At 43.3% G+C, this 22,713-nt stretch overlaps 1 protein-coding gene across 1 annotated transcript in view; it reads left to right on the forward strand.

Moving 5' to 3' along the window:
* The window catches only part of LOC140741503 (uncharacterized), a 218,847-nt gene that overhangs the window by 139,508 nt on the left and 56,626 nt on the right, over window positions 1-22,713 (forward strand). The window contains exons 5-7 of the mRNA XM_073071780.1: window positions 7,933-8,001; window positions 13,830-13,939; window positions 19,186-19,424. Of these exons, the coding sequence (XP_072927881.1) occupies window positions 7,933-8,001; window positions 13,830-13,939; window positions 19,186-19,424 (418 nt within the window). The remainder of the gene's footprint in view (window positions 1-7,932; window positions 8,002-13,829; window positions 13,940-19,185; window positions 19,425-22,713) is intronic.

Below are 22,713 nucleotides of genomic sequence, written 5' to 3' on the forward strand. Positions count from 1 at the left end.
GCCGGTACCAAACTGTATCGGTGTCTGCTATTCCTTTTGGATTCATCAACCGTGTGGAGAGAGGGAGCCTGCTGCATGGGCAACAGCTTGCTCTCCGTATCATACTGCCCTGGCTTATATATCACATGGACAGCTGCGACGCAGCATCCATGGTCGACTAAATCAATGGAGGGGCCTCACTGAGGTACAGTGAAAAACTTGTTTTAAATGCCGTCTGCACAGATCAAATCATTAAAACAATGCACTGAGGTAGGTCAAGGGAAAACAATAAGAGAATGCAGAATAAAGTGTTGCAGTTACACAGAAAGTGCAGTGCAGGCAGACAATAAGGTGCAAGGTCGTAACGAGGTAGATTATGTGGTCAAGAGTCCATTCTATTGTGCCAAGGTGCTGTTCAATAGGCTGTTCTTGAGCTTGGTGGTATGTGCTTTCAATGTATTCTGAAGAGGGGAAGGGTGAATATCCAGGGTCAACGGGGTCTTTGATTTTACTGGATGCTTTACCGAGACGGGAAGTGTAAAGCACGGAGTCCATGATGTGCTGAGCTACACCCACAACTCTCTGTGGGCTGCTAGGATCGAGGATCAACTTTATACGTATTCGGAATTTGCTGTGGTGTGTTGGTCAAGGCACGATATGAAACAAAAAGCAACATCATTAAACAATTATAAAAAATAAAGAACTATATAGAAATAAAGTTAGAGGTTAAAGCACAGATATGGAATAAAATGTGCAAAAATACATAAATACCAGCATGGATTTAGTTATTTTATTTAACTGAGGTACAGTGCGGAATTCCAGCCGTGCTGCCCAGCAATCCCCTGATTAAATCCCAGCCTAATCACAGGACAATTTATAATGACCAATTAACCTACCACGCAGAACGTCTTTGCACTGTGAGAGGAAACCAGAACACCCAGAGGAAACCCACACGGTGACAGGGAGAACATGCAAACTCCTTACAGGCAGTGGCAAGAATTGAACCCTGGTCACCTGTAATGTAAAGCTTTGTTCTAACCACCACACTATTATGAACAACATTTTGAAATGTGGTTTAAAGTGTTTACAGTGCAGTACAGTGTCGGGGGTAATAGATAGAGGGGGTTGGGTTGGTCTAACTAGAATGATCAGATTAAATACATGGGGGAAGCAATTTTTAAGATGGCGTGAAGTTTTTGCTTTAATAGCCCTTTAGCGCTTTCCAGAAGGAAGCTTTTGGAAAAGGCAGCTTGCAGGGTGGGTAGTGTCTGCTTCTTTGTCCTGGACGTTTAAAAGACTTTTAGATATGCACATGAACGAGCAGGGAGTGAAGGGATTAGCTTAATTTGGCATCATGCTTGTAAAGACATTGTGGGCCAAGAAACCAAAGACACCCTGTTCAGTGATCTTGTCCTTTATCACTTCTATACCCACACCCCCTACCCAACTAACCAAGAAGGTGGGCAGCGTTTTATCTGAAACGGTGTTAGTTGAAGGAATAAGGGTATGGCTTATTTTCTAAACAAGGAGCAAATTCAAAAATCAGAGGTGCAAAGGGACTTGGAAGTCCTTGCACAGGATTCCCTAGAGGTTAACTTGCAGGTTGAGTCAGTGGTCAGGAAGCATTCAGTGCTGTGTTAGCATTCATTTCAGAGGGGACTAGAATATAAAAGCAAGGAGCGGTTTGGGGCCCCTCATCTAAGAAAGGTGCTGACATTGGAAGGGTCCAGAGGAAGTTCATGAGGATAATAGGAATGAAAGGGTTAACATATGAGAAGTGTTTGATGGTTCTGGGCCTGTACTCACTGGAGTTTAGAAGGAGGGGGTAGATCAACCGTGATCAAATGGCAGAGAAGACTCAATGGGCCGAAAAGCCTAATCCTGTTCCTATGTCTTTTGGTCTTTTGTTCTTAAAAGAAGCCATCCCTATCAATGTAGCACTCTCCCTGCAATGCACTGGGCTCTGAGCTCAAAGGAGAAGCCATGAAAGCAGAACGATCTTGGAGATAAGAGTACTTCCTGCTGACTCACAGCTGAGACTGGCAGCAACTAGCTCAAGCCTTTGATCATCACAGACTGAACCCTAATATGTGTGTAACAGCCATGGTAAATATATTGGATCATTTAGATCAGAGAACACTTTCTGAGAATACTTGCAAATGGGAATCGATTGCCAACCTGTGGTAAATTAGATGTGGGTATTAGGTTTCAGGTGGACAACATGAGTCCTCAGTGGATAAGAATCAATTAGCATTCTTGTCTATCATTGCAGTCTGGTGGCAAATGGGCAGACTGCGGGAGGCAATGAGGATACCAAAAGTTTTTTCAGATATATGAAAATTAAAGAGAGAAGAAAGTGGATATTGGTCTGCTGGAAAATAATGCTGGAGAGGTAGTAATGGGGAACAAAGAAATGGCAGACAAACTTAATAAATATTTTGCTTCACTGTGGAAGACACCAGCAGTATGCCAGAAATTCAAGAGCAACAGGGAGCAGAAGTGAGTGTTGCTATTATTACCAAGGAGAAAGTGCTTGGGAAGCTGAAAAGTATGAAGGTAGGAAAGTCACCTGGACCAGATGGACTACACCCCAGGGTTCTGAAAGAGGTAACTGAAGAGATTATGGAGGTATTAGTAATGATCTTTCAAGAATCAATAGGTTTTGGAATGGTTCCAGAGGACTAGAAAATTGTAAATGTCACTCCACTCTTTAAGATAGGAGGGAGGCAGAAGAAAGGAAATTATAGGGCTGTTAGCTTGACTTCAATGGTTAGGAAGATGTTGGAGTCCATTATTAAGGATGTGTTTTCGGAGTACTTGGAGGAACATGATGAAATAGGCCAACGTCAGCAGGGTTTCCTTAAGGGGAAATCTTGCCTGACAAATCTGTTGGAATTAGTACTTAGTAACAAGATAGGAGTTTGTGGTATTACAGGAAAGATACTAGCATGGATAGAAGATCGCCTAATTGGAAAGAGGCAAAGAGCGGGAATAAAGGGGGTATTTTCTGGTTGGGTGCCAGTGACAAGAGATGTTCCACAGGGGTGAGTATTCAGACCACTTTTATTCACGTTTCATGTCAATGATTTGCATGACAGAATTGATGGCTTTGTGGCCAAGTTTGCAGACAGTACAAAGCTAGGTGGAGGAGCAGGTAGTGTTGAGGAAGAGGGAGTCTGCAAAAGAACTTAGGTAGATTGGGAGAATGAGCAAAGAAGTGGCAGATGGAATATAGTGTAGGGAAGTGTACGGTCATGTGCTTTGGAAGAACGAATAAAGGTGTAGACTATTTTCTAAACAGTGAGAAAATTCAAAAGTCAGAGGTGCAGGACCAAGTTAACCCTAAAGATTAACTTGCAGGCTGAGTCAGTGGGTAAAGAAGACAAAAATGATGTTGGCATTCATTTCGAATATAAAAACAAGGATGTGATGCTGAGGCTTCACAACTCATTGATCAGATCGCAGTTGGAGTATTGTGAGTACTTTTGGGCCCCTTATCTCAGAAGAGATCTGCTGGCATTGATTGTGTGTGTGCAAGATCTGAACTTAATGCTTAAATTGAAATGAATCGGTCAGATCACATTCAGAGTATTGGGAGCAGTTTTGGGCCCCATATCTGAGAAAGATGTGCTGGCATTGGGAAGGGTCCAGTGGATCATGGGAATGAAAGGGTTAAGGTTTGAGGAGTGTTTGATGGCTCTGGGCCAGTACTTGCTGGAGTTTAGAAAAATGAGGGAGGAATCTCATTGAAACCTACCGAATACTGAAAGGTCTAGAATTCAGGGGTTCCCAACCTGGGGTCCACTGACCCCTTGCTTAATGGTGTTGGTCCATGGTATAAAAAAGGTTGGGAACCCCTGGCCTAGATAGAGTGGACATTAGGAGGATGTTTCCTATAGTGGGAGAGTCTAGGACCAGAGGGCACAACCTCAGAATAGAAGGACATCCCTTTGGAATTGAGATAGAGTGAAAAACGTTCTACGTTATCAACTTAGTAACATTCTCAGAGAACGTAGAGCATAGAACAGCACAGTTCAGGCCCACAATGTAGTGTTGACCTTCTAATCTATTCTAAGATCAAGCTAACATTTTTCATGTTTCCATCCATTTTTCTATCATCCATGTTCCTATCTAAGGGTTTTTTTTAGGTGTCTTTACTCTATCTGCTTCTACTACCACCCCTGGCAGGGTATTCCTGTGACTGTAAAAAATTACCTCTAATACCCCCCCCCCCTAAACTTTACTCCAATAACCTTAAAATAATTCCTCTCCTCATATTAGTTACTTCCACCCTGGGACAAAGTCTTTGACTGTCCACTCGATTCATGTCTCTTATCATCTTGTACACCTCTATTAAGTCACCTCTCATCGTTCTCTGCTCCAGAGAGAAATCCCCTAGTTCACTCAACCTATCCTCTAAGACATGCTTTTTAATCCAGGCAGCATCCTGGCAGATCTCCTCTACACCCTCTAAAACATCCACGATCTTAGATCAGATACATGGTAGTGAATGTAATGCTTTACAGCGCCAGTGATGGAGGCTCAATTCCTGCTGCTGCCTATAAGGAACTTGTATGTTCTCCCCGTGACCATGTGGGTTTCCTTCAAGTGCTCAGGTTTCCTCCCACAATCAAAAGACGTGAGGGGCAGCAGGTTAATTGATCACGTGGATGTAATTAGTCAGCACAGGCTCGTTGGGGCAGATAACTGTGCTGTATCTCTAAATTTAAAAAATAAAGGTCTCATCAGAGGCATGACTCCCTGACATTACAGCATCTAGTCACTAATTCCACAGGCAAACACGAGGGAATCTGCAGATGCTGGAAATTCAAACAACACACACAAAATGCTGGTGGAACACAGCAGGCCAGGCAGCATCTATGGGGAGAAGCGCTGTCGATGTTTCGGGCCAAGACCCTTCGTCAGGACAAACTGGAAGGAAAGATAGTAAGAGATTTGAAAGTAGGAGGGGGAGGGGAAAATGTGAAATGATAGGAGAAGACCGGAGGGGGTGGGGTGAAGCTGAGAGCAAGTTCTGCCTGCAATAACTTCACAGCCTGGGTTATGTATTAAATCTGTGGATGTATAAATTACTTTTATAAGCATAAAATATAACACATATAAATGATGCAGTTCTTACTTTGAGACTCTGGCTTGCTTGATTATATCATATTTAACCTATCTGAGCATTTCATTAGGCTCCAGCCTTTAACACATCCTCATTCCATACGAGAGTGACCCAGATCTGTAATTACATTGCAGCCCTGTAACAAAATATCATATTGTCCGTTCTATATATAACCAATCCAAAATATCCCATGTTGATTATAGCCTAGAAAATTTTGAGATATCTGCTACTAATTTTATCTATCTATAAATCCTTCTAATGGCTTTCAATCTATGCATACAGGTCAATTGGATAGCACAATTTTTAAATACTTCTCCTTCTCCCTCCCCCTCACCCCCTCTCCTCTCTCTCTCTCCCCTCCCTCTCCCTCTCCCCCTCTCCCTTTCTTTCCACTTACCAGGTCCAACCCCATCTTGAGCCTCTTAATGATCTTACACCTCTCATAGTACAGCTACATCACTCCCACATTTTGTCCTACAGTATCTTTAAAGATAAAGATTATCTTTATTTGTCATATATTCAGTGCCTATAGTAAATACTCACCCCCCTTGGAAGTTTTCATGTTTTACTGTTTTGCAACATTGAATCACAATGGATTTAATTTCGCTTTTTTGACATTGATCAACAGAAAAGACTCTTTTGTGTCAAAGTGAAAACAAATTTCTACTGATCGGTCTAAATTTATTATAATTATTAAACACAAAATAATTGATTGCATAAATATTCACCCCTTTCAAGTCAGTATTTAGTAGATGCACCTTTGGCAGCAATTACAGCCTTGAGTCTGTGTGGATCGGTCTCCATCAGCTTTGCACATCTGGACACTGCAATTTTTCCCCATTCTTCTTTACAAAACTGCTCAAGCTCTGTCAGATTGCATGGGTATTGTGAGTGAACAGCCCTTTTCAAGTCCAGCCACAAATTCTCAGTTGGATTGAGGTCTGGACCCTGACTTGGCCACTCCAGGACATTAACTTTGTTGTTTTAAGTCATTCCTGTGTAGCTTTGGCTTTATGCTTGGGGTCATTGTCTTGCTGGAAAACAAATCTTCTCCCAAATCACAGTTCTCATGCATCATCCTCCAGGATTTCCCTGTATTTTGCTGCATTCATTATACCCTCTACCTTCACAAGCCTTCCAGTGAAGCATCCCCACAGCATGATGCAGCCACCACCATGCTTCACGGTAGGGATGGTGTGTTTCTGATTATGTGCAAGGTTTGGTCTATGCCAAACATAGTGTTTAGTCTGATGGACAAAAAGCTCAATTTTGGTTTCATCAGATCATAGAACATTTTGCCAGCTGACTTCAGAGTCTCCAACATGCTTTCCAGCAAACTCCAGCTGAGATTTCACATGAGTTTTTTCCAACAGAGGCTTTCTCTTTGCCACTCTCCCATAAAGCTGCGACTGGTGAAGCACCCGAGCAACAGTTGTTGTATGTGCAGTCTCTCCCATCTCAGCCACTGGAGCTTGTAACTCCTCCAGAGTTGTCATAGGTCTCTTGGTGACTTCCCTCACTCATCCCCCTTCTTGCACAGTCACTCAGTTTTTGAGGTCAACCTGCTCTGAGCAGATTTACAGCTGTGCCATATTCTTTCATTTCTTGTTGATTGACTGAACTGTACTCCAATGGATATTCAGTGACTTGGAAATTTTCTTGTATCCGTCTCCTGATTTGTGCTTTTCAATAACCTTTTTGCAGTTGCTTGGAGTGTATTTTTGTCTTCATGGTGTAGTTTATGCCAGGATACTGACTCACCAACAGTTGGACCTTCCAGATACAGGTGTATTTTTACTATAATCAATTGAAACACCTTGACTGCACATGGTGATCTCCATTTAACTAATTACATGACTTCTAAAACCAATTGGTGTGTCATATAAAAGGGGGTGAATACTTAAGCAAAAATTATTTAGTGTTTTATATTTGTAATCAATTTAGATCACTTTGTAGAGATCTGTTTTCACTTTGACACGAAAGAGTCTAGTTCTGTTGATCAGTGTCAAAAGGATCCAAATTAAATGTTGTAAAACAATAAAACATGAAAACTTCCAAGGGGGAATGAATACTTTTTAAGGGTCTGTACGTCAAAACATCAAAAATGTGTCATTTGCATCAACTACCAGCACACCCCAAAGATGTTCTGGGCAGCCTGCCACATTTCCAGCACCAACATAGCATGCCCATAATGTACGAAACCTACGCCACAGGATACTGTCTGGATTGGAGAGCATATTTTGTGAGGATTGGCAAAATGAGCTAGGGCTTTTACTGTCTTGGTACATTTTTATCAAGTAAATTCTCATTAGGTTCACAAAAATGTTTCTGAGATTGAAAGGCTTATCATATGAGGAGCATTTGATAGCTCTGGGCCTGTACTCATTGGAATTCAGAAGAATGAGGGGGGATCTCATTGAAGCATATTGAAGATTGAAAGGCTTCGGTAATGTGGAGAGGTTGATTACTATGGTGGGGGAGTCTAGGACCAGAAGCCTTGCCAAGAGTGGTGGTAGAGGAAGATATGTTAGGGGTGTTTAAGAGACTCTTAGATGGGCACGTAGATGATAGAAAAATTGAGAGCCATGTAAGAGGGAAGGATTAGATTGATGTTGAAATAGGTAAAAGATTGGCCTGAACTTGTGGGCTGAAGAGCCTGTACTGCGCTGTATCTAAATTCTATTATATACTTGGCCAATGGACATTTTTGTTTGGGATTTGGGAGCAGGGAAAAGCTCAATATTTGGTGAAAAACACTTAACTCTTAAGTGTTAAGAGTTAACTTCCGAGTCAGGAAATGTAAAACTTGCCTTTTCTTTCTGCAGAGAATCAGAACATCTGGACTCCTTCTGTTGGAGACAATCCTTGGAGGATCTATCCTGCTTCACTTTCCTGTAAGTACCCAAGAAAATACCTGTTCATGAATCCAAAACCGTGAAAATAAACTAACCAGCTTTGCTGGTCCTGCCCCTTCTCATTCACCACCTCAGTCATTAGGCAGAATCTATTCCCCTATCCCTGAATATCCCCTCTTCATTAAATATTTTAAAAGAATCAAAGATTTGGAATACATTTATTATCAAAGTATGTATGCAGTATACAACCTTGAGATTCATCTTCCCACAGACAGCCCCCAAACAAAGAAACACCATGGATCCCGTTCAAAGAAAAACATCAATCATCCAACGCGCAATAAAAAAGCAAATTGTACAAACGACAAAAAAGAGTGAAAAACACACAGAACATAAAACATCAAATGACAGAGTCCTTGAAACAGTCCAGGGACATTCAGTTTAGTTCAGTTCAGTTCAATTTTTCATTGACTGCAGGCCACAGAGTCAGTCTGCCCCGATCAAAATCGCACAAAATAGCGATAAAAAGGAGAAACCGGAGAGCAGAAACACATCATAGCATGATCTATAGAGTCCGATCCACAAACTGCGTCGATTAAGCCTTGTCTAAGACCAAGTTTCCAGCACCTTCCTCCAGCAGCAGTTAGTGACCCTGGGATCTAGAACTTGCCCTCCTCTCATTACTATCATCAGCAGGGAGGCACAGGAGCCTGAATACATACTTAATACATACATACATTTTAGGAACAGCAGTTATCAATGGCAGTGATAACAAACCTGAAAACAACAGGAAGGTTTTCAGAGACAAAGCTATGCAAGACCTGAGAGGAAAGACCATGTTATTCTGTATTCATCATTATGTACTATGTCGTAGGCCTTAGGTGATCAGGGTCTCATGACCATGATTGTTCTCGACAAACATTTCTACAGAACTGGTTTGCCATTGCCTTCTTCTGGGCAGCATCTTTACAAGGTGGGTGACAACCCCAGCCATTATCAATAGTCTTCAGAGATTGTCTGCCTGGCGTCAGTGGTCACATAACCAGATGCTCATACGACCGTCCACCACCTGCTCCCATGGCTTCATGTGACCCTGATTGGGTGGCTAAGCAGGTGCTACACCTTGCCCCAGGGGTGACCTGCAGGCTAGCGGAGGGAAGGGGCACCTTACACCTCCTTTGGTAGAGACGTATCTCCACCCCACCACTCCTATTCTGTCTTAAGTGGGTTTTAAGCATCTTCAAACTCTTTCACCTCCTCTTTCACAAGAGGAAATATCCTCACACATCCACCCTGTCAAAAGCCCTCAGTATCTTACATACTTCAATTAATTTCAATCTCATTCTTCCAAATTCCAGTAGATACAACACACACAAAATGCTGGAAGAACTCAACAGATCAGGAAAGGCATATATGGAAAGGAATAAAGAGTTGCTATTTCGGACCGAGACCCTTTGCCCTGATGAAGGGTTTCAGCCCAAAATGCCAACTCTTTATTCTTCTCCACAGATGTTGGCTGATTTCTTGATTTCCTCCAGCATTTTGTGCACATTGTAAATCTGCCCACTCAGATTCCCACCCACTTCACCACACCCCAGTCTGAATGCAGCACATCTTATCTCACAACCTAACCTTGCATCTGCAAACCTTTGGACAACTGATCCCAATCTGCTTAGAACCTTTATCAAAGTACATATATGTCACCATGTACTACCCCGAGATTCATTTTCTTGTGCACATACTCAATAAATCTATCAAATAATAACCATAACTGTAACAGTGAAGGAGTGCCCAACTAGGGTGTTCAATCAGAGAGCAGAAGACAACAAACTGTGCAAATACAAAATGAAGTTATCCCCTCTGGTTCAAGAGTCTGATGATTGAGAGGTAATAACTGTTCCTGAACCTGGTGGTGTGAGTCTTGAGGCTCCTGTAGCTTCTTCCTGATGGCAGCAGAAAGAAGAGAGCACATACTGGGTGGTGGGGGTCACTGATGACGGATGCTGCTTTCTTGCGACGGAGTTTCATGTAGATGTGCTCAAAGGTTGGGAGGGATATTCCATTCAAGGGCTATGGTGTTTTCATACCAGGCTGTGATGCAGCTAGTCAATATCTCTCTGCTACATGTCTATAGAAGTCTGTCGAAGTTTTAGATGCCATGCTGAATCTCTCAAAACATTTTATCAATGTGGATGTAAGTGCTGCTGAGCAATAATCACCATGCTCTTCTTGGGCACCGATATCACTGAAGCCTGCTGTAAGCAGGTGGGAACCACACACTGCCAAAGCAAGAGGTTAAGGATCTCAGTGAAAACACCAGCCAGTTGATAGAAGGAGAAAACATAACCCAGCATGCCGGCTCTTTGGTAGATCTTTCTGAGAGCTGCTGCCCAGCTGTTCAAAGCCTACAACCCTGCAAATATCTGATCCCCATAGCCTGTGCAAACAAAAAGTCATGCACTGCCTTTTTATATTACAAAGATGACCACACTTCATTGGCTGAGAACTTCATTGTCACTGTCTTCATTTTGTCCATGTATATTTCATGCCAATTTAAGTTTTGTCATGGTTCCAACTGAACAGTAGCAGGCATCCAAGTTTCTGCACTCCAATTCTCCAGAGTACGAATATCTGCTGCTGTCCCTTTAAGACTCAGACTGCCAATTATTATCTGTCACATTCCTTCATGGAAAGTCTGTACTTAAAGGCCTTGGGCTGAGCACTCAGTGCTCAATCATAAAAGTTCCATTTCTTGTGCTACTGTTTGTCATTTGTGTTGTCTTGTTTATTTGGAGTCTGAGTTAATTTTAGACCTTTCTCTGCATTTGTGTTCACCACTATCCATAGTTCTCTCATTACAACTTTATGTTAAGTTATGTTTATCATGTTTAAAGTGGAGAGGCTTGAGAGTTCCTGAGATCCTGTCTGGAGCTTAGCTGCTGACAGGGTCATCCATGGTGGTAAGGTCAAGTGGTAGGGTTCAGATAAAGTGTGATCCAATATCTATATACTAGTAGCACTTACGTTCACAGTGATAAAGTGTTTTGAGAGATTGGTGATGAAATATATCAATCTTCCCTGAGGAGTGACCTCAATCCACTCCAATTTGCCTACTGGAGCAACAGATCCACAGTAGATGCCAATCTCATTGGCTTTTCACTCATCCTGGAACATCTGGACAGCAAAGATGCATATATCAGGGTGCTCTGTATCAATTAAAGCTCTGCACTCAACATTATCATCTCCTCAAAACTAATCAATAAGTTCCTAGACCTAGGTGTCAATACCTCCTTGTGCAATTGGATCCTGGATTTCCTCACTTGCAGACCCCAGTCAGTTCAGATTGGCAACATCTCACCATCTCCATCAGCACAGGTGCAGCACAAGCTTGTGTGATTATCCCCCCTGCTCTGCTCACTTCATGCTTATGACTGTGTGGCTAAGTACAGCTCCCATGCTATAATTAAATTTGCTGATGACATCACTGTCTTGGCTGGATCAAAGGTGGTGATGAATCAGCTATAGGAGGGAGATTGAGAATCTGACTGAATGGTGCCACAGCAACGTCAGCAAAACCAAAGAACTGGCTATTGACGATAGGAGAAGGAAACTGGAGGTCCATGAGCCAGTCTTCATCAGGGTTAGAGGTGGAGGAGGTCAGCAAGTTTAAATTCCTTGGTGTTATCATTTCAGAGAACCTGGCCTGGGTCCAGCACCTAAGTGCCATTACAAACAAGGTGTAACAGAAGCTTGTAAAGACTCTAAAACTTTGACAAACTTCTACAGCTGTGTGGAAAGTATACCTCTTCACTGCGCTGTGTCACTAAATTAATCGACATCATACTCGATCCAATGATTGTACTATTTCTACCGTGCTTGTTATGTATGTGCTGCTGGTGCAACAAGTGAATTTTCAATGCATTTATACCCCAGATAAGTGTGTCTATGCCAATAAACTTGAACTTGAGAACTTCTTAGTGGGGCCAAAAAGAGCTTAATATTGATGGCCAGTCTTAACATTTTCCCTTTTCTAATCTGCTCTCCTCAGTGGAAACTCTGATCCACTTTGTTACTGTCCAGTGCCAGGTCCCTGAATGTGGTCTGATGTCTTTGAACCATTTTGGAAGTACAATAGCGCACAAGCCATTACACCGTCACTGATTCCGTCCACCGGTGAGAACCTTCCCCCGTACGTGGCTGACAGATGGCTCAGTCTAAATTTACATGTTTGACGCATCTAATGATAATTGCTCACTTGTGGCAACTCAGTTCCCATCAAGGATTAGTCAGTATTATTTTTAACTGTTAAAGCTGCAATTTCACTAACTCACCTCAGACTGAAATGATGTAGAAATGGCTTTGACTAATGATTAACACGAGAGATTCTGCAGATGCTGGAAATCCAGAGCAACACACACAAAATGCTGAAGGAACTCAACAGGTCAGGCAGCATCTATGGAAAGTAATAAACAGTTAACTTTTTGGGCCAAGACCCTTTATCAGGACTGGAAAGGAAAGGGGCAGAAGCCAGAATAAGAAGTGGGGGAAGAGGAAGGAGTATGAGCTGGCAGGTGATAGGTGAGACTAGTAAGGGGGAAGGTAGGTGGCTAGGTGACAGGGATGAGGTTAGAAGCTGGGAGGTGATAGGTGGAAGAGGTAAAGGGCTGAAGAAGATGGAATCTGATCGGAAAGTACAGTGGACCATGGAAGAAAGGAAGAATAAATCTTCCATCTTGTACTCCTTCTGGCTCCCTTTTTACTCCTTCACTGCTTCTCACCTGCCTATCACCTCCCTCTGAGGTCCTTCTTCCTTCCCTTTCTCCCATGGTCCACTCTCCTCTCTTATCAGATTTTTTTTTCTTCAGTCCTTTAACTTTTTCCACCTATCACCTTCCTGCTTCTTGCTTCATCCCCTTTTCCCCCAACCACACACATTTCCCCTCAGCTGACCTCACCTATCACCTGCCAGCTTGAACTCCTCCCCTCCTCCCCCCCCACCCACCTTCTTATGCTGACTTTGTCCCCCTTCCTTTCCAGTACTAGTGAAGGACCTCAGCCTGAAATGTCAACTCTCCATAGATGCTGCCTGACCTGCTGAGTTCCTCCAGCATTTTGTGAGACTGTTTCTCTTCCCTATTTTCCAATTAATTTTCTTCTGACAGTGTTGTGAATGGGGTCAGTTCACCCCCCAAGTAATGCATTTTTAGGAGTTTACAACACTATATTATGTACAGCTCTGGTCACGCTGATACAGGAAAGACATCATTAAGCTGGAAAGAGTGCAACAAAGATTTATGAGACTGTTATATCTCTCACAATTTTATAAACTTCTGTCAGGTGCCTTTCAACCTCTGACACTGCAATGGAAGCAGTCCAAATTTGTTCGACCTTTCCTTATAGCTAATCCTCTCTAATCCAGTCAGCATCCTGGTGAACCTCTTCGGCACCCTCCCCAAAGCCTCAACATCCGTCCTGTAATGGGGTGACCAGAACCTCACTGTAGCATAGCAGATAGTGCGATGCTATTACAGCTCGGGGCATCGGAGTTTAGAGTTCAATTCCCGTGCCATCTGTAAAGGAGTTTGTACGTCTGTCCCATGACTTCATGGGTTTCCTCCAGGTGCTCCTATTTCCTCTCATAGTCCAGAAATGTCCCGGTTAGTAGGTTAATTGGTCATTGTAAATTGTTCTGCAATTAGGCGAGTGCTAAATCGGTGGGTTGCTGGGCAGGGCAGCTTGATGGTCAGAAGGGCCGGTTCTGTGCTGTATCTCTACATTAAAAAAATGTACACAATACTGCAACCCTGTCTGATAGCATGACCAAATGTTTCAGGTCCAGGCTAACATATGTTCTTGTGTTTGTCCACCAGGTAATTATCCTGTATTTCCAGCCCAGTGTTTTTCGGTGTGTCCTGCTGCGATGGGTGCGGATGCTGGGGTTTGTCATCACCTATGGAACCATAGCCTTAAAGATTTACAGGTATGTGTTCTTTGTGTGACTGAGAATTGCTCATCTACATAAGTCCAGAAGATATAGAAGCAGAATCGGGCCATTCGGCCCATCGAGTCTGCTCTGTCATTCCATTATGGCTGATTTTCTGTTAACACTCAAACAACAAAGACAAGTTTTTCTTTCACTTAAACAACTTTACTTTCAACATCTCCATTCAATGCATAAGGGCTGCTACCTTTTACTTGTTTGTACTGTGGCATCTTTTGTGCTGGATGCCAAGATGCAGGCATCAAACACGATGTCAGGTCTGCTCTGCCTTGCCATTCATAGAATCTGACTTATCTCTGACCTGAGTTTTTCAGCTTCATCTTCACCGAGGGGTGCATTCTGTGGTGTGGCACGTGAGGATTCCATGCAGATTGTCTGAAGGTTCCTGATCTAGCTTTCTTGGTGCAGTTGTACTGTTCCATCAACAGCAAGGATGTCTATCCCCACATCACAGACTCTGTTATGTTCCTTGCACCCAACCTGAAAAGCTGACTTTAGCTGATGTGGTGAGCCTCCCCATATGAAGTCATCTACATGACAGGCAAGTACTCTAATCATCTGATATTCTGAATCTTGCCAGTAAAACAACAGCTGGATCCACTTGTGACATCTTTCCTCCTGTTTTCAACATCATTTCCTTGACTCTGTGATGCATCTGCTTGACCATACACATACATTTTGAGTTTCCACAGTGTTCCTTCTCTTTCAGGCAGGGGTCAAATGTAAATGTCATGTGACAGCTCCATTCCCTGTAAGAATGAGGATTTCATGTCCATGCAGTGGGGTTGCCAGTGCTTTTGACGTATCACAGTGAGAAGTAGTCAGAGAGACTCTGCACACACACACACACATGTTGCTGAGTCTTTTTGGAGTTTTTATGTTCCCCTTCTCAAAACCTCTAGCCGCCAGGCGTGCTTTTGGTGTAATTCCTGTTGGGGTTTATTTCAGGGTGCACACCCATTTGTAGACATTGTCTTTTGACCAATGTCTCTAGCTTCCTCAAACACTCCGTTATTTCTCCAACTCCTGATTTCATCCTGCTTTGCAGATTCAAATGGCATCTCGTCATTTACTTGACGTTTCTCAAATGGTCCAACCTGATCTTTACTGGGTTCATTATGAACTCTGTCAACACATGACATGTCGACTGATCCTGAAATGCCAGCAACCATGGCTAGTAATAGGTTTTTCAATTTGTACCAACATTTGTTTCTCCCAGTGGTTTTGCCTGCCCGTCCTAAGACTTCAGCTTTGTATAAGATACAAGTTTATTGGTCTAAATATCTCACAATTTGTCCTGTTTTAAGACTAAAGTTCATGTTGCCTTTGCACTTGTGATGATTTCTGTTCAGGCAAGCCTATTGAGTCCCCAATTGCACTGTTGGGTCCTCAGCTGCACTCTCCTCAGAACTGTCTGCGCTATGTGACACTGCATCAGGTCTTTCATTTGATGTGTCATTCTCCATGGAGTTCTGATGATCTTCAGTTTGTGCTTTACATAGTCTGGAATGAGGCACTCTCACATATATGCCTCCATGTCTCACAAATACCACAACTCCATCCTGACCAATGACAACTCCATGACCTTTCCATCCTGTATATTCTGCTCTTTTGTAATACACTTTGTCCCTTGCCTCATATTTCTCATCTGCAAGATGGAGCTGTGCCCTCAGTGATCTTCGAATTCTCTCTGGACACTCTGTTTCAGTGAAAGCCTTCCTTGATACATGCGGTGCTGAAGTATGTTTTCCCAACCCATTCACTCCTTGTAGGGCCCTCTAGACCAAATGGTCCATCAACCAGTACAGAGGGAAGGCTTGGATTCTGACCGATCACCAACTGATACGGGCTACAATCATGTACGTTGTGCATGGTGTTCTTCACAATGAAGCCCCAGTCCAAGACTGTGTTCCAATCACAGCCATTGCTTTTCTTTAGCTTCAGCATTATTTCAGTAAGCATTTGATGTTGTTGCTCCAGAAGTCCATTCCTCCAAGGACTGTGTGCCACTATTGTCTTTGATTCAATGGTAAAGTTCTCTGCCATATCTCTGAATTCATCATTATTAAATTCACCACCATTATCACTGAATACTTTCTGAGGTGGGCCATGCACACTTATCCAAGAATGGATGAAGTGTTTTTACTATCTCTGAGGGTCTCTCTGTGTTTACAATGTTACTGGCTCTGAAACGTGTGAACCCATCAGTGATGTGGAGACACCACACTCCTTGTAGGCCTACAACTACTGTACCATTGTATTCAGATGGTCATGGCAGGCCAACCACAGGCTTGCGCTTGGGCTTTCCAAACTTCTGGCACGTCAATTATCGGAAAAGTAGTCTGCATCTGTTTCCTGAACTCCTGAGCAGTTTCTGAAGTCTATCAGTTGAAGTGTGTCCAAACTGCTTGTGAAGCTTGAGCAACACTTGGCGTTTCTCATCTGGAGTCCTGTTCTGTGTGACAATTCGCACTTCATTCTCACATTGGTTCTCAGAAATGTCTTTATCTAGAATGTTCACAGCTGGGGAGCTCAAGAGACACTGGCCATTGAAACATCATAGCTTGGTCATTGTCTATACCCAATACTACCCCGCTTTCCTTAGGGAAGTTTTACTCAAGAATAATGGAATGCTACCACCTCTGTTTCAATTTAACATTTTGTGGCATTTTCACTCTTGATAGAACGTACAATCTTTCCAGCTCCAAATCTGAATGGTTTGTAACTGTTCACCAGTTTATGCACTTCATTCTGGTTTAGCTCACTTACATAGCTATCTAGCCATTTTTCTCCACACACTGTGCACATGCATTCTGTATCAAAAACAGCAGATCTGAGAGATTCTGTCGTCAAACTCTGCATCAGATGTCTCTGATTTTTCTCCAAAAATACTCTTCAGTGCTAATTTCATAGATGCAAATGTAAGTTCTGTGCATGCAGTTAACACTAGCTGTCTGTCCTTTATGTACAGACATGCAGTATCCAACAAATTAAAAGCTAATACTCCATCGGTAAGTTCCATTTTGTATTTATGCATGTGACTATACTTTTGTTCAAAACCAATAAATCAGGCATATTTTTAGAATTGTCTCTATAAATTTTGTCAAAGTCTGAATATGCCTCATACATATGATCCTTTTCTTCCTTCATGAAAACAGAGTCAAGTGTATTTATTAGCGTATTCATACCGTCATCTTTGTTAAATTCTTCGACTAAAATTCCCATCACGGTCTCTCTCGCTGTTCCCAAAAGCAACAGCACAACTGCAAGGGTTTGCTTGTTCTTCTCGAGCCCCATATCACAAGTCCATAGTCCAATTTCATTTTTCCAGCTTTGATAAGGCTTGTTCTCATCAAATGCTGGCGGGATCCTGTAATTGGAAACAATCCCCTGCTATTACTGTTAATACCAAACAACAAAGACAAGATTTTCATTCGTTTAAACAACGTTACTCAAACTGGGCGCCCCAGTTTCCTCCCACAGTCCAAAGACATACTAGTTAGTAGGTTAATTGGTCATTGTAAATTGTACTATGATTAGGCTAGGGCTAAATAGGTGTGTCGCTGGGTGATGTGGCTCGTTAGGATGCAGGGACTTGCTCTGTGCTGTATCTCAACAAATAACTGTAATTGATTATGTAGTTGGTTGCAGTAACTAAACCCAGCATGTTAATATGCGTGTGATACACATTATTCAGAAGAAGCTGGAGGTTATGTTAATTAACAACATTCAACCATCCCCTATAGGATGAAAGAAGTCAAGGGCCTCTTTCTGCTATTACTAACAAAGATTCAGAATCCATTTCCTCTGAAACACTTGGGATGTTTTCCAATGCTATATAGTACAAGTCGTTTGGTTTTCTTTCACTTTTATAACTTAGAAAGGGGGCATAACTTAAGGTGATGGGGGAAGTACAGTGACGAGTCAAGCTTTTGTACAGCCTGCCATTTTTTGCGGTGTGAACTGAAGTCTCAAAGGTGCAAGAGAGTTGCAGCGTGGGGTATACAGGCTGAACTGGGCTCAGGCCTGAGAATGGAGCGTGAGCCATCGGCTGCTGGAGCCGATCTGAGGGCGATTCTGTCGAAGTGACAGAACCAAGGCGACGCAGAGTCGAGGTGGCGGGTGCTGGGCCCGAGAGTACATTGAAGTGACAGGGCCCAGGTTGAGAGCAAGAAGAGCGGGTTGGCCAATTTAAGCCCCAGGTTTTCAGATCGAAAAAGTCAGGGTGTTGGGGCCAGAGGTGAAAGATGGGCCGGCATTCAGCTCGCTGCTCTGCAAGATTTACTCATTTCTGCACTGAAATGAGGCTGTGGCCTGCAACTAATAGGCTCCTGGATTGTCTGCAGTGATGACTGACTTCATGGCTGTCATCTTTCGTCAACTTCAGTTCTGAATGTTATTTGCTTACTTTCATTGTTTGTACAATTTGATTTTCTTTCTGCACGTTGGGTGTTTGACAGTCCTTTTTTAATGGGTTCTATTGGGTTTCTTTGTTTTGTGGCTGCCTGTAAGGAGCAGGTTGTAATCTCAAGGTTGTATTTTAATAATAAATGTACTTTGAACTTTGGGTGTCAGAAGTACACAGAGAGTGGTGAGTGCATGAAACAACCTGTCAGGGGTGGAGGTAAAGGCAGATACATTAAGGACGTTTAAGAGACTCTGAGAGAAGCACATGGGTGAAAGACAAATGGAGGAAAAAGTTACATTGATCTTAAAGTAGGTTAAAGTGTCGGTACAACATCGTCAGCTGAAGGGCCTATACTGTGCTGTAAGTCATAAACACAAGAGATTTTGCAGATGCTGGAAAAACAGAACAACACACACAAAATGTTGGAAGAACTCAACAGGGCAGGCAGCGTCTATGGAGAAGAATGATCAGTCAATATTTTCGGCCTGATGAAAGGTCTCAGCTTGATGCATTAATTGTTTATTCCCCTCCTGCTGAGTTCCTCCAGCATTTTGTGCATGTGTGTGCGTGCATGTGCGTGTGTGTGCGTGTATGTGTGCACGTGCGTGCATGTGCGTACGTGCGTGTGTGTGTGTGCGTGCATGTGTGTGTGTGTGTGCGTGCATGTGTGTGTGCATGTATTGCTCTGTATAGTTCTATGGTCTCTTCTCTTCAGTGCATTTCATTATCTCACATCTCCTTTTATCTCTTTCCACTATCTCTTCATTCCTTTCCCTTCCTCTCTCCCTTCTTCCCTCTCTCGCTCGGTTCCTCGCAGAGTGCTGAAGGTGTTCCTGTCCCGAACAGCCCAGCGGGTGCCCTACATGACCTGCTGCAGGCTGCTGAAGATGCTGGGGGTCATGGTGCTGACGGTCTGTTGGTTCCTTGTCGCCTGGACCATGGGCGCCTGGGAGAACATGGAGCGGAAAATCCCTCTGATCACCCAGTCACAGACTCCAGATGGACGGAGGTTTAACATGTGCCGGCTGGATCGATGGGATTGCATGATGGCCTCTGGTAGCAATTACTGATGTTATTGCCTTGTGTTTGTGAGTTGCTGGGACTTCAGGACCTGAGTTTTAGGGAAAGGTTGAATTGGTTAGGACTTCATTTCCTAGAAGAGGATGACACAGTAGTGTAGCGGTCAGCATAACGCTATTACAGTGCCAGCGACCCGGGTTCAATTCCCACCACTGTTTGTACATTCGCCCTGTGATCACGTGGGTTTCCTCCGGGTGTTCCGGTTTCCTCCCACAGTCCATAAGACATAGGATAATTCGTCACAAGGGTGTAACTGGACGTCGCAGGCTCATTGGGCCAGAAGGACCTGTCACCGAGGCATATCTCTGAATATATTTGATATTTATGACCTTCTGGGTGGTAATCTCCGGATTGCTGCCTGTGCCACGTGCCAGCGAGGGTAAGAATAGGATGCTTTGGCAGATGAATGTATGGCTGAGGAACTGGTGCTGGGGGCAGGGGTTCAGATTTATGGATCTTTGGGATCTCTTCTGGGGAAGCTATGACCTGTACAAAAGGGACTGGGTTACACCTGAGCCTGAGGGGGGTCCAATAACCTTGCAGGCAGGTTGGCTTGAGTTGTTCAGAAGGGTTTGTCAGGGGGGTGGGAACTGGAGTGACAGTGCTGAGGATGGGGTAGTTGGTTCACAAAGACAGTGTGTAGTGAGACTGCTAGTAAGGAGAGGCTGACGACAGAGCAAAATTGCAGTGAACAGGAAGAGTTGGAATGTAAAAGGTGGGCAAAATTGGAAAGAGTGAATACAGGACTGAAGGTGTTGTATCTGAATTTGTGCAGTATATGGAATAAGGTAGATGCACAGTTACAGATTGGCATGTATGACATTGTAGGCATCAGTTAATCATGGCTGAAAGATTACAGCTGGGGGCTTAATGTCCATTATAACGAAAGGACAGGCAGGAAGACAGAGGGGGTGGCATTGCTCTGCTGGTAAAAGAATGAAATCAAATCACTAGAAAGAGGTGACGGCGGATCGGAAGGTGTAGAATTTATGTGGGTAGAGGTAAGGAACTGCAAGGATGAAAAGACCCCGATGGGAGCTGTATACAGACCCTCAAACAGTAGTAAGGCTGTGGTCCACAAATGACAATGGGAGATAGAAAATCCATGCCAAAAGGGCAATGTTACCACAGTCATGGGGGATTTCAATATGCAGGTAGATTGGGAAAATCAGATTAGTGCTGGATCCCAAGAGGGGGAATTTCCAGAATGCTGATGAGATGGATGTTCCAAGCAGCTCATGGTTGAGAACACAAGGGAATCAGCCATTCTGGATTGGGTGTTGTGCAATGAACCACAATTGATTAGAGAGCTTAAGGTAAAGGAAGCCTCAGGGGAAAGTGATCATAATATGTTTGAATTCACCCTCAAATTTGAAAAGGAGAAGCTAAAGTGTCTTCACTGTGGAAGACACTAGCGGTGTGCCGGGTGTTGAAGGGTGCGAGGGAAGAGAAGTGAGTGCAGTTACTATCACAAAGGAGAAGGAGCTCAAAAAGCTGGAAGACCTAAGGATACATAAGCCACCTGAACCAGATGAACTGCACCCAAGGGTTCTGAAAGAGGTAGTGGTAGAGATTGTGGAGACATTAGAAATGGTCTTTCAAAAATCATTTGACTCTGAGATGGTGCCAGAGGACTGGAAAATTGCAAATGTTACTCCACTCTTTAAGAAAGGAGAAAGGCAGCAGAAAGGAAATCATAGACCAGTTAGCCTGACCTTAATGGTTGGAAAGATGTTGGAGTCAATTGTTAAGGATGAGGTTACGGAGTACTTGGTGACACAAGACAAGACAAAGTCAGCATGGTTTCCTTAAGGCAAAATCTTGCCTGACAAGCCTGTTGGAATTCTTTGAGGAGATTACAAGTAGGATAGATGTTGTATATTTGGACTTTCAGAAGGCCTTTGACAAGGTGCTGCATATGAGCCTGGTTATCAAGTTAAGAGCCCGTGGTATTACAGGAAAGTTACTAGCATGGTTAGAGCATTGGTTGATTGGTAGGAGGCAGCGAGTGGGAATAAAAGGATCCTTTTCTGGTTGGTTGTCAGTGACTAGTGGTGTTCCACAGGGATCGGTGTTGGGACAGCTTCTTTTTATGCTGTATATCAATGATTTAGATGATGGAATAGATGGCTTTGTTGCCAAGTTTGCAGATGATATGAAGATTGGTGGAGGGGCAGGTAGTGTTGAGGAAACAGGTAGGATGCAGAAGGTCTTAGATTTGGAAAATGGGCAATAGAGTAGCAAATGAAATACAATGTTGGAAAATGCATGGTCATGCACTTTGGTAGTAGAAATAAATGTGCAGACTATTTTCTAAATGGGGAGAAAATCCAAAAAACCTGAGATGCAAAGGGACTTGGGAGTCCTTGTCAGAACAGCCTGAAGGTTAACTTGCAGGTTGAGTCGGTGGTGAGGAAGGCAAATGCAATGTTAGCATTCATTTCAAGAGGTCTAGAATACAAGAGCAGGGATGTGATGCTGAGGCTTTATAAGGCACTGTTGAGGCCTCACCATGAATATTGTGAAAAGTTTTGGGCTCCTCATTTTAAAAAAGATGAACTGGCATTGGAGAGGATTCAGAGGATGTTCACAAGGATGATTCTGGGAATGAAAGGGTTATCATTTGAGGAATGTTTGATAGCTCTGGGTCTGTACTTGCTGGAATTCAGAAGGATGAGGGGGGATCTCATTGAAACCTTTCGAATGCTGAAAGGCCCAGACAGAGTAGATGTGGAAAGGATGTTTCCCATGGTGGGAGAGTCTAGGACAAAAGGGCACAGCCTCAGGATAGAGGAACGCCCATTTAAAACAGAGATGTGGAGAAACAGCTTTTGCCAGAGGGTGGTGAATTTGTGAAATTTATTTCTACAGACAGCTGTGGAGGCCAGGTTGTTGATAGGCAGAGCTTGATAGGTTCTTGATTGAACATGGCATCAAAGGTTATGGACAGAAGGTTGTGGGGTGGGGCTGAGGAGCGAAAAAAAGGATCAACCATGATTGAATGGTGGACTAGACTCAATGGGCCAAATGGCCTAATTCTACTCCTATGTCTTAAGGTCTTATGGTCTAAAGTCAAATGTATCAGTGTTACAGTGGAGTAAAGGAAATTACAGAGGCGTGAGCGAGGAGCTGGCCAGAATTGATTGGCAGAGATGACGGCAGAAAAACAATGGCTGGAGTTTCCGGAAGCAACTTGGAAGGCACAGGATAGATACATCCCAAAGGGGAAGACTTATTCTAAAGGCAAGCTGACACAACCATTGTT

The sequence above is a fragment of the Hemitrygon akajei genome, chromosome 18 (genome assembly GCF_048418815.1).
Source record: "Hemitrygon akajei chromosome 18, sHemAka1.3, whole genome shotgun sequence".
Lineage (NCBI taxonomy): Eukaryota > Metazoa > Chordata > Chondrichthyes > Myliobatiformes > Dasyatidae > Hemitrygon > Hemitrygon akajei.